The sequence below is a fragment of the Poecilia latipinna genome, unplaced genomic scaffold, assembly GCF_001443285.1.
Source record: "Poecilia latipinna isolate Pla-1442-1.1 unplaced genomic scaffold, P_latipinna-1.0 Scaffold654, whole genome shotgun sequence".
Lineage (NCBI taxonomy): Eukaryota > Metazoa > Chordata > Actinopteri > Cyprinodontiformes > Poeciliidae > Poecilia > Poecilia latipinna.
In genome coordinates, this window is record NW_015113270.1 from 197987 (window position 1) to 210837 (window position 12851).

Below are 12851 nucleotides of genomic sequence, written 5' to 3' on the forward strand. Positions count from 1 at the left end.
CTTGCAGGTACTGCATACCCCCGCTAAATCTTTTAGGGGTACACAGTACCCTGCCGTACCCCCTTACTTTCACCCCTGGTCACAGGATGAAGAGCTTTGTCCGTTAGCCTCATTCAGAACAAGCTCTTTCTTCCCTTTAAAAGGGAGTTTGTTGTTTCCTGCTGTGGCATGCTGTGCAGCGCTTCAGGGAACAGAGGAGTAGGACGTCTCTGCTGCATGCTCTGCTACACCATGACATCAGCTCTCAGGCACCGATAAACACTCGTGCTCCGCAGCTACTGGCCGGTCCACCGGGCTGGATTTAGCACTTATTACTTTGCTCCAGTGAATATCAACAAAAGCACACATTAAGCTTAAGGAAACCAGGACAAAGTACTTGCATAACTTTAGGCACAGTTTGTGGGAAAACGCAGATTTTTTTTGAGATGAGAGGTCAGGTTCACCATAAGGAACCAGAAGCTAAACAACATGCAGGGAAGATGTTTATCTAATAACCTGTTAATGTAGCTGTGGTTATGTTTATGAACAAAATGTGATTTAACTGGCCAGTGGATATGATTCATGTTCCATGAAATAAACTGGCCCTATTCACTCTGGGCATGAATATTGATGTTTGGACATGCAAACAGAGAGAACTGGGCATGAGTTGGTTACCAGTATTAAAATAAACCACAGTTTTACACATTTATGGTTTCAAGACCTCTATAATTTTTCTATCTGATTAAATAAAAAAGGGATTAAATAAAAATACTTTTAATGATTGTCCAGAACACACCCTGCATGGAGGGACTGCATGCATGGTGACCCATCTTACAGCTGGACTGAATCCATTTTTTACACAATAAATGCTTCCTAAAAATACCTATTGCTACCACCTCGTTAGACAGACTTCTGTTGTATACTTAAGGGTATAATTTAGGGTGTTTTGAATCCTTCATTTAATTCTGATGTTTACCAAAACTACCTCACAGAACAGAACACTAATCTAAGATAGGAATGCATTCTTCAAGCTACAGAGGCGCTGCAGAATCTACAGGTCACCGCTTCAGGTTGTTTTGTTAGAATGAACTCTACCCAGCTATGTGAAGGGTTTCTTGGAAAAACAATGTGCGTGCACGCCTACATGCTCGAAATTTCACATGCATGAATTTCACCGGCCTCTTGACTGGAGGAGGGGTAAACAAATGCCTCCTTATCATGCAAGTTCCATAGGAAATGAATGGAAAGGGAGCGACGTCGCCTCCCATGTCTTGAGCCCTTTACTTGATGTCCGCTACAGTCAGTGATCAAGTGGCGAGTGACAAAAATTTAGCTTCTTAAGCTCTTCAAAGAATAAGAATGTCCTTAAATGCCTAATTTGTCTTGTTGTTTTTTTTTCCTCCTCTTTTTTCTATTTTGGGGGGTGTTTAATAAGGAAAAATATTACAAATATTTCTAAAGTAGCACCATAAAATCATAAAAACAATCACAAAATCCTAAACCAAAGCCACAAATGAGCTGCACTTCCTTCACACACCCCATCCTTTGTGTCTCATGGATTGGTAGATTATTTTGAAACAGGATAACAAGCAGATATAAAAACTTGCACCTCTTTAAACAACAACATGACGCATGCTGCCAAGGTAAAATGATCTTTTTGAGTTATTCATCTTACTCTGTCTTGTCCTGTCATGTAGAGGAGAAAGTGAATTCACACAGATCAGCTTCGATTGTTTCTGAGCCGTCAAGCAGGTTAGCGAGGCCGCAGGAGGGAAATTAGGCCGTGCAGACATTTCTTTGATGACTGAGCAGCTTTTGGACTCCACCAGCTCCACTGGCATAGCCTCAGAGTTGGGAGGCATGAATGTGGAATCTGACATCAGCCGTGTGTGTACAGCGATGTTGTCTTTCACATTATGTACCGTCGCTACCCCAGCTGGTGGTTTGGGCCCCCATCAGGGCAGAGAAGTGGCATTTCTGCTGATCTGATCCACCTTGTTTAAGTTGTCGTCTCCTTCCTACATGGGACGTTTGACACTTCTTGGAGTGCAGGCTCAGCGAAGCAGTGAGAAAACGGTTCAAGTCCTTATTTGGAAAGAAGATGGGCAGTTGTGACAGCATCTACATCCAGACTCAAGACACGAAGAAGCTTTTTTTAAACTAATGCTATTAAAACAGTCCATTTGCCATTCTAAATCGACAGTCACTAATAGCTCTCTGGATGTTCTGTTTAACTGCGTTTCACTGGGTTTTTATTGATTTCACTTCAGTGACCAGCCTGCTAGTGTATTTTCTTTTGTCCAGAGAAATGGTCACAGTCCAATTTACTGTATTGATTTCTTCTATGTAAGCAATTTCAACAGGAAAGATTGGTTCCTTCCCCTTTTTGTATTTTTACCTAGTGCTTTGGGGAATTGCTAAGGTACCACGTTTGGAACCTTGGGGTTTGTATTATTTTTAATTGTACATTTTTGTTTTTAAAAACGAGCTGCAACAATTCAGGGAGGTTTGTGTGTTTTAAAGTTAATAAGTTATCAACTTTCTTGAAAGTATGAATTGGATACATTCCAGTTAGCCTTCCAATTGTGTTTCCAAGTAGATGAGTCGTTTGAAAACTTTTCACTAAGAAATAAGAAAGCTTAGTCACACTGTGTAAGATGGGAAGTATTTCCACAGATAACTGGAAATCTCTTTCAGCGATCGGAAAACAAAAACAAATTAAATGTTATAACTGAAATATCTTTGGTAACAGCACAGTATTGCAGCAAATCTGTTTTTAATATTTCAAACCCCAAATACACACTAATATGCACTAATGTGAACAGTGGAAACCACCTTAGCACTAATGCAGTACCTGACATCTACAGTCTTCCTTTGGGGCCAATCATTACCAAGAAAAATTAATACCACTCCTGGATTGACTGCTTATAAAACACCAGCCAATAACGTGTCAAGTAGTGTTGCTCCCAGGTATTTTATCTTCCCAAATTGCATTTTCTTTTGAATATTTTCTTTCAAATCAAGTTTATTTTGTCAAGGACGCCACAGTGAACAATGATGCATGTTAAAAACAAAGCAATCGTTTTGTATGAAGGTTTTCTAGCTACAGGCTAATTTACAAACCCAGTCCTTGGTTGGACCTTTTTTTCAAAAGACAGCAACGTTAAAATTAAAGATTCCTCTCACACATTATTTTAGAAATGCTCTATGAAAAGAATGTGAAAATAGGCAAGTTTTCCGCAAATAACTTGGAAGAGAAATCTGCAAATGCTGTCCCTCAAATAGGCGGAGGAGCGGCTGGTTCTGCTTCATGCAATGCCTTAGAAGGTGATGTGCCTACATTATTCCAGTGAAACACTTATACACCCTTCGAGATGAATCATCACACACAAGACGATGGGATTACAGATTTTTCCTGCTTTTTTTTTCCAGACTTTGCCTTTTTTTTTCCTATTTGGATTGAACAAAACTATATAACTTGTAAAAGAAACCCTACTCAGTTCTGTGTGAAAAAGTCTTTTAGTTTACTGACTGGGTTTGTTCTTGCTTCTTGCTTTCATCTCTGTTATGAAGGATTTTTTTGGTTTCTCTCCTTAGTCAGCCAGCATTGATCCCTCTCCTTCCCAGCTCTTACGTAATGAGTCAGTGTAGGCCGACTGGGCTTGGTCACTTACCCAGGTTTCAACACAGTAGACAAAGTGACTGCTGACGGTCAAACATCGCACCACACCTTTATTTATTTGTCTTCTCATTCTTCCTGAGTTCACTCGTCTTTTTGAACTTTTTAAAAACACACTTCTATTTGTAGTTTTCATAGAAATAATGACTTGCTTGTTATTGGAGATATTTCAGCCTTTAGGCTCCTCTCTCTGACTCTGGTGCATAACTTCCCAGGTTTCATTTGTTGGTAATATCCAGAATGCTATTTTGTTTTGTCAAGTTCTTTAGTTCCCAATAAATGAACTTAGAGCTGTTTAGCTTTTAATATTTGGTGGTAATGGTCTAAATTCTCCTCATGGATGTATTTCCATTGATTGTGAACTAGTGATGCCACCACATGTTTATTCATAATGGTGGCATAAAGCCAATAAAGGTTCAAATGTCGTTTAACCCAAAATTGATGGAAAAATTTTGTAGTTCATTAAATTTTCTTAGACACTTTTTCTTTAGTAAAACAGTCAACGGTTGATGTGTCTTGCGTGCAAAACCAATATTGGCTCAAACTTTAATATTGGTGCATAGTTCACCTGTCTATGCCTGCTGTCTCTTTTTCCAAACATTGTTGCACTCCACAATATTTTGCCCAACAAACAGAGAAACTGAAGCAATCTTACTTGAATTTCTACTAAAGGAATGCAGATGATGATGATACATTAAGCCAGATGGTTTGTTGGTCTTGCTGTGGTGCTCACTGCTTCATTCACAGACTGGCAGTTTTGATTTCTATTTCCAGTCTCTGCACTGGAAGCGGAGCAGTTGGGTCACCCTTAGCACTCCTGTTACAACTCCCACCAGTCACATTGCCTCTCCATGTTTTCTTCTGCCCTTAATCTCATTACTCATATGGTTTTGCAATTCAGAGAGGGCGTGTAGCATTAGCTGAGATCACAGGACGGGTTTATGTGATTGACCTAAAATAGAACTGACACATTTATATGGTCATTTAACAAGGCCCAGCCATTAAAGGCGAATGTTGCTTCTCAGTTAGATATGTAGGTAGGTGGATGGATACTTCTGCTTCATTTGGTCTGACCACAAAATATGTGGAAGGAAAAATAGGTTGGGTCATTGTGGTGTGTGAATACTTCTCATTCCTTAATCGCAGCTCCTTTTACTTCTCATTATAAAAGAAAGCTCATGTTTCAGATGAATGAAACCCAGTTGGACCGAACGATAAGGGGGAGAAACTTGTCCCAGTACGTGACTGTTTTTGTGTGACAGAAATGTACAGCATTGACATGTAGCTGTGCTTTAAAGCTATGTGGAAGAGCAGGTTCTATGAACATATGACCTCAGTGGTTATAAAATGTGACATGTGACACACAAGGTGGAGCATGTTGCTCCATCCCTTAATTATTGCACAGGAGTTTAATCCAGAGGCATAATCTTACTTTTTTCGTCAAAGAAAATGGATATTGTATATTTGAGTTGCTTATATGCTGTATAGTTTTGTTTTATGGTGGTGCTGTGCAGCTAGACAATCTTTACTTTGGTCCCATAAATCAGTTAGATCCAGTTTGTTGATAGAACCACCATATTTTAAGAGAAATATTGATTTATAGAAGTTGTGTTTGTAAGTGACCCACTTAATGAATGATAATAGAAGAGTTGGTGGAAAACAACCTTTTGGATACGGCTGACTTGAGGCCCAGTTTTACAGTGGTATTGTTGCTTGTTTTTGTTTTCTTTTACGGGTTGCCTATTTATTATTTACATGAAATTTTAGGGTTATTTTGTTTTCTCCATCTTCAGTATGTGATGAAACCATTTCTTCAGTCACTGCAGAAAAACAAGCAGTCGTCTGTCAACCATTGGCCGGTTTCCAACAGACAGGAGGAAGGCACGGCTCAGTTTACGGTCGGGTGACTACAAGTTATGTTGTTTGTGTTTAAGTGTGGAAAAGAAGTGAAAGGCAGTCATCTATTAGCCTCACGCGATTCTAAGGTACATAGATGTTTTTGTAAGGCAGCTTGACAAGCTTCAAGACAAATGGTGTGGAAACTTTAAATGTTTAGATGCTTTATTGGTCATATGAAGGCGCTGCAACATCTTGGAGCTTATTGTTTTGCAAGTCATCATTTCTTCAGGATTTGTCACAAATTAGACTTAATCCAGGTGTAAACCTTCCATTCAAAGGTTAGATGTTGATTATTTGGGTAAATTTGGTCTTAGGTATAATTCCAACTGGTCAACAGATGGGATCACTCATAACAAACTTTATGTTTTCATGTACAGTGGACACCCAGTATTCACGGGGATAAGGGACCAAATATTTTAGGTCCCCTCAAATTCTTATAGCTGCCCATTTTAATTGTTTATAAACCAAATATACCTTAATATGCATTTATACACAGTTGAAACAGTTAGCACAGAAGCTAATGTATAAATTCCCCCACCCCTTTGAGAACTTTGTTCAAGTTACTTATTGGACCAATACCAATATGCTAAAAAGTATTTAAAAAGTAAGTATGCTGTTTTTCCATTATATTTAAGATATGCTTTGTTAAAAAAAATATAAAAATATAGCAAATATATAAACTTTCTGCAAATAAATCAGTTATTTTTCACACAAAAGTCTGCCAATGTGAATTGGAGGAGGTCTAGAATAATGGAGAATATTGATCTCTAACTCCAAGCCATTACTATAAGAGATCTAATGTAGATGAAAGTAAGAGCTAATACTACTTACAATAACTAAAATCTTAGTTTTTTTTCTTCATGTATTATTTTTTTCTGGAAATCATATCAGACAAGAACTTAGTCTTCTGAGAAAACTTATTAAATAACACAAACTAACAAAACTGATCCAAACATTTATTATTATGTCTGCATTGCATCTAAAAGTTTTAGTGTTGCAGTGACCGTTGGAAGCAGAGGGAGGTCTGGTGCAATGACTTCAATAAACATAAAGCAAATCGAACTCAAATTCTAAAACCAAGACAACCCAGAAGCTACATGTTGGTTTCTTAAAATCAAAACACAGCTTGTTTAAAAATAATCTCTGAATGCCAGAACTTTTGTACTTCCATTTCTTCATCTTTCTTCTCTCTTTCTGTTGAATGTTGGTGCAATCGAAACCATATTTTTCATCTGAAGCATGGCAACACAATCTTGCATGCTCACCAGTGAATTGACCCTCCCATCGCACCAACGGCTGAAGCGGTGGAACGGTGACCTCCCCGTCTCCCTCTGAGATCCAGCTGGTTCTCCCGAGCCCTCAGCTCAGCACCCACGTGTTTTCAGCAGCTCCTCTTATGTAAGCTCTCCTGCCAGACAAAAGCTCAGCCATCGCAGATACAAATCACTGACTGGCCCTTGCTGGCAGCAGAGCTCTTAATGTTAGCCAGTAATCCCACTTACTGATGTTTCTGCTTAGAATGTGTTTTTGCTGGCTGTAATTTTGAATTATACACGTTTATGTGTTCTCACGCCATTGCCTTTAAATGGTCTTGGCCATACCGTTGTTGTTGGCTTCAGTTTTAGCTCGCGAGACGTCCACTGAGATATAAAAGCAGATTGTTTGACCAAAGCTGCCTTTTGTTTTTAAAGACAAAAACCCACAACCACAAATGTGCAACTTGCTCCTGATTTTTGCACTTAGATTTTAATTGTACAGTGTTTGCCTTTTGTCTTTTTTGATTCATCAATGGTTCCCATTTAAATCTCCCCAACTTGTCCAAATCTATTCCCAATTCCCATCTGAAATCCCTCCATGGTTTCCGACCCACACGGATTCATTCATGTTTCCCATTTCTTCTCATCAAAGTCTATAATTCTTGTCATTTTCCTTTATATCCAAATCCATCAATAATTACATGCTGTCTGTAACCATGATTCCATCATGTTCAATCTAAATCTATCCATGATTCCTATTGCATCCCACCCCACCCAGGATTTAGTTCCATATCAGTCTGGAAAGGTATAGCAGGAAACCATAAACCCCTCCATCCAGGAACACTCTTCTGCTTCTCAGGGGGTAATACAAGGCTTTCTACACGGTCTGGAGACCATTTCTGTATTGGGAATCTCAAGAGCAAGGTTCCCAATGCAAACGTGTTCCAGCCGGGTCCAGCCGGGGCTAGTTCTTGAAAATGAACCATGCCGTCACTCTGTAAGCTGATGAAGTCGAAGACAAAGCATAGCTTCAAACCTGAGTAGACCAGGTTTGATTAGGGACCAAAATTGCAACATGTTAAATTTTCAGCTGGTGTAGGTCTCTTTCACACTGCTCTGAGCGCAATTTGCTTCTTCATGAAATGTAAACATAAATGGAGTGGAGTCAGATTTTAGCTGTTGAAGGATTTCTCTTTTGTCTTTGGAAAATTACTGTTCAAAAATGGGCTCAGCTTGATCCAGTTCTCCTGCTAGATGTGTCTTTGTTTTGGTAGTATTTACCCAGAATGCCTTGCGTTGTAATCCCCTTCATGCTTTTGGAGCAGTCTTGAGTCCAGTTGGTGTTCACACATGCATTTGAACTTCACCAGAGTTTGCTTCAGTTAAATCAAGACTGTTTGTAGGCAGACCTGAGTTAGCTTTTTTTGGTCCACACCAAAGTTTGATTTCACATTCACACCTCTCTAAATGAACTGGACTTTCTAGGCAATATGTGTAAAGGGAACTAAACAGGACTGGTGTGAAAAGCACTGAAACAATAAGCACTGTGGCAAACGGGCCTTTGAGACCTTAGAGGCACACATGACACCTACTGTCTTGCTCTTCTGACGCTAAAACGGAAGAAGAGTGGGTCTGTGTCAGGTATTTTGATTTCCTATTAAAAGTTTGTCTGAGCTTCAAAATTCACTCATGTTATCAGACTAATAAAGACCAAGTGATTTATGCTTACAGAATGTAACCCCACAAGTCTCCTGGGACACAGTGTGCAATTTATACTGGCCTTTTCATTTGAAGATAAGCAGTTATTAAGTGTGTCTGAATCTGGGCCAAATGACTTTACATCAGCTGCTCACAGCAAGAGTTACAGACCAACTTCAGTACGTTCTGTCCGTAGAGTTTTGCCTTCATCACTATAACATGTTTCACTGCTGTCCCTCACTGCCCTACACTACACAATAAAAACTGGAGGTTTTATTGTTAATCTATATTAGTTTATTCTGATACCCAAACAAGACGAAAGTGTGATGGAGTTGCTGAAGGTTTGTTTTGAAGCTGTAGTCTTGTTTAGTTGACTGCCTTTTTTTGCAAAGTCTTTGGCTAACTTCACTTTATTTCAATCAAGAGAAACAAAAAGTGGTCAATGGAGAATTGACTAGAGATTTGGTTCAGTGTTTTATTATTACTGCAGGATAAGCATAGATGGATGAATAGATTGACAATACAATAATTAAAAGCACACTTGCAAATTGGGGATACACTGATGTAAAATATTGGTTATTAATATTGGCCCAGTTTTACTTATCCAACCAATGCTGCCATGTTAAATAAGGACAAACATGTTCTGATGTTATTGATGATACTGATATATTGTGCATCCCTGTTGAAAATTATTGTTTAGAAAAGACAGTGCAGACATTTCTGAATTTAAAAAAAGTTTAAATCACTTTTGCATAGCCTGATATTTAGACACTGAGTGTACCAGATGTACTTGAATGCACCATAAAAGTGCATCTTCTGGAAATCCTCTCTGCTCAGACAGTACCTGTGTGTTTTTACAAATCATATGCTGTGCATCATTTTGGACTTGTAAAATCCTGTCGATAGTTGGATTTGGACTTTAGTTAATATTTTCCAGAACCAGAGATGTTTATGTTCAGTTTGGTTTTTCAGGTAACTCATAGTAAACAGCAGAGCGAGCCATCTGCCCTACTGCTGTTAAAAAATGCATACCCTGACAAATTTTTGTTTCAGTCCTCTCTCCTTTCTACACTGCAGCTGCATGATGAACCTTAATGTTTCCAAATGATTTAATAATAACTGGGAGTCCCGTCTGTTTCAGACATCGTGTTCAGGTATAAAACATCACTGCAGTTCAGTACATCCAGACTCTAGGCATTTTATTTATTTTATTTCATTTTTTTGTCTTTTACTCTGTATTTATTATTATTTAAAGTTGAAATTCAAATACAAATGGAATGATTAATATCTTGGCTTTCATATCAGTGCAGATTTTTGATCTATATTCATTTTAAAGCATCTTTCCTCAAACAATAGAGCTTGTGAAAAGTAAACAAATACATATATGTATAGTATTGACGTCTGTTTGCTTTAATATGAAATGTGTTTCTCATTTCCAGGTAATTTGTAGCTAAAACACATTATGCCCCAAAGATAAACACCAAGCACATGAATCCACGGTACACATAGTTGCATAATATCAGGGATGCCCCACTTCAGATATTTTTGCTAAATTCCAACTTCGTAAGAGGAACATGTTTAACCTTTGGCACAGTTTGCTGTACAGGAACACCCTGCCACCTCCTCTGCCCCCCAACCCCAGGTTTTTAAAGCAGTGTCCTTGATGGTAATTATACAGTGTTATCTCTATTTGTCTGAATAAGATCAAAGTTTGTTTCCTCACACCAAAGTGAGTTTAATCAGATAACATCAAAGAGCTCCACTGACTGTGGGAATGCCAGGGCACAGTGGCTGCAGAAATCCAGTTCTGGCTCAGAAAGCCTCCGCCTGCGTAGCTTTTGATAAAGATAAAGAAACTGAGGGAGGCAAGAAGGATGGTGGTGAAGAGTAAACTGGTGAGTCATCAGACACAGTGGAAAAGAGTTCACTGAGTCACGGCTGAGCCAGGAGCCCTGGGAGGTGGATGAGCTGTGGGACAGAGGGGAAGAGATGACTAGATGGGGTCAGGATTGAATCCAGCAGCTTCTGAACTGGTCACCAGGAATGATGGTGCCTTAGACTGTGAATCCTGGAAGGTTTGTCATGCGCTTGTTGCTTAAAAATGGTTGAACATGGAAAGAACATGAGGTAAAACCCATTTGTTATAATATAGGTGTATTTAAGACTTGTATTTGATATAAAGTGTGAACCATCTGGGATGTGTGCTGGGCCTGTATCTGCATGCAGAATATTATTTCAGCCCTGACTGAACATCCGTTGATTCAGGGCTGCCTTCTGACTCATCCCTTCTGTCCGGCTGCTGCATCGGTTGCCCTCTGCATCCCTCGTGTCAACAGCCCATTGATGCTGACTCTCTTATTCTTTCGGTCTTGATAATGTCTCTACATTGATTTCAGTGGCCGACTGATGCAACCCCAGTTTCTTTTGAGCCTCCGATGAAATTCGAGGAGTGGAGCTATCTGATCAATTTCAGAGCATTGACAGGCATAATTACTCTTCATGTATTTGATAGTAGTGAGATGAAAATATCTCATATTGCCAGCAAAAAATTAACATATGACATTATCTGAGATAAAAATGTGTCTTTGTGATGAGTTTAGATTTGATTTGTGAGGTTGTACAGGCCTTTTAAAGTGTTTAATTTACATGCATTATTATTGTTCGGAAAATGTCATGTTTAGAGGTGAACCGATCAGTCTCCAACTTTTTATTGAGTGGAATATCACAAAAGAGAGGGGAAAATGTGCTGTGGGCTCTTTGTTAGAGGTATTGGTTTTTGAATCCAACAGAAAATGAGTGAATTACAAGATTCTCCCCATCAGAGCAGAACAAGCTGAAATCTCCTGATTCTGATCCGTTTGGTGGGTCTAAACGATTTCTACTGACACACACTGTTCAAGTAGGCCGGCATTGAGAACACAGTGGGGCTAATTAACAGGTATGAGGGCTTTAAAGACATACAGAGCAGGTGCATGGCTTATGTAAGTACAAAGGAGAAAAATGTCAAAACAGAAATACCACAATAGAGGTGTTTACTGCCAGATTGTTTTTGCTCTTTTCTTTTTCATATTGAAATGTGTTTATTGCTAATATAGTGGACCCCCAGTATTCACAGGAGCCAAGGGCCACAGTTGCCCACAAATTGCTAAAATGTTTAAAAAGCTTTACCTGCTAATTCTGGTACAGAACAGGTTTATATATACATATGACTCTGCCAGGTTTTATAAGGTCACAATACTTCCAATCATATTTTATTTAAAAAATATGTTGCATTTCAGGCTTTTGTGGAGTTTTAATCTCTGCTCTGAACTTTCACAACTGTAGCAGGCCCATGGTTAGTGCAGGCGATCTCATGTCGGATTTTTGTTCGTTTTGCATTCAACTCGACGTCAGCAAGTTGTGTAACAAATAAGGCAGGACATGGAGCAAAACATAATTTTGAGAAAACATTTCTGTTTAATTTGGTGTTTTGCTTTCCTTGCAGCATGTGAAGAGAGGAGCATAATACCGTCTGGTTCTGTCTGACTGTTTGAAATGCCAATATGAATCAGGAACATCAGGTTATGCATAAAGGACAGTGTGACCGTGTGACGAAGCAGTCTGCTTGTTCAGAATTAACAGGCCCTGTTAATTCTGAAGGTTTTCTGGATTTAGTATTGAGAGTTGACTGACTGAAGGCATTTATATGATTGCCTTGTCTCTGGATAATGTTTTGGCTACAGGGCGTTAAAGCCGTGACATTTAAAAGCAGCTTGGACGAAGCATGTACTGTAAGACATCTCTGATCTCTTAACAAAAAGCGGTAGTGTAATTGTTTAGTATCTGATAACATCTCTGTTTAACCTTTCCCATTTCTTTTCTCAGGGGTGGCCGGTAGAGTAGCTCACCAGAGGACGGCTCCACCTCCTCGTTGGCTGTCCCATCTCGGAGAGCAGAGTTCGTGTTTGTTTTTTGTTTTTTTCTTTTTTGTATTTTTAATGTTTGGAAGCAACCACTCAACTTGTGAATTCATGATCACATGACCGTGGACATGGACGCAGTCCTGTCCGACTTTGTCCGTTCTACTGGAGCTGAACCGGGATTGGCCAGAGATCTTCTAGAAGGTGAGACCTATCCCTTAAAAGCCTCAGGATTTTATTTTAAAAATCTGTTTTTTACATATTTATTAAAACTTTCACCATGTCATGACAGTATGCTGTCAAACGGATAGTCTGTCGAAAAAAATGCAACTCCTCCACCACCTCCCAGTGCTACCATTACTAAAAATGCAACGCTCCCAGTCACAATCAATCAGAGCCAGGAGGCGTGTCTTAGCGCTGTCAATCATCCTCCTGTACGTC

General features: G+C 39.2%; 1 protein-coding gene across 2 annotated transcripts in view; it reads left to right on the top strand.

Moving 5' to 3' along the window:
* Window positions 1-12851, top strand: part of otud7b (OTU deubiquitinase 7B) — a 41462-nt gene that overhangs the window by 16988 nt on the left and 11623 nt on the right. For both annotated transcript variants that reach the window (XM_015043871.1, XM_015043873.1), the window contains exon 2: window positions 12376-12614. In XM_015043871.1, coding sequence (XP_014899357.1) covers window positions 12530-12614 — 85 coding nt within the window. In that variant the 5' untranslated portion in view covers window positions 12376-12529. The remainder of the gene's footprint in view (window positions 1-12375; window positions 12615-12851) is intronic.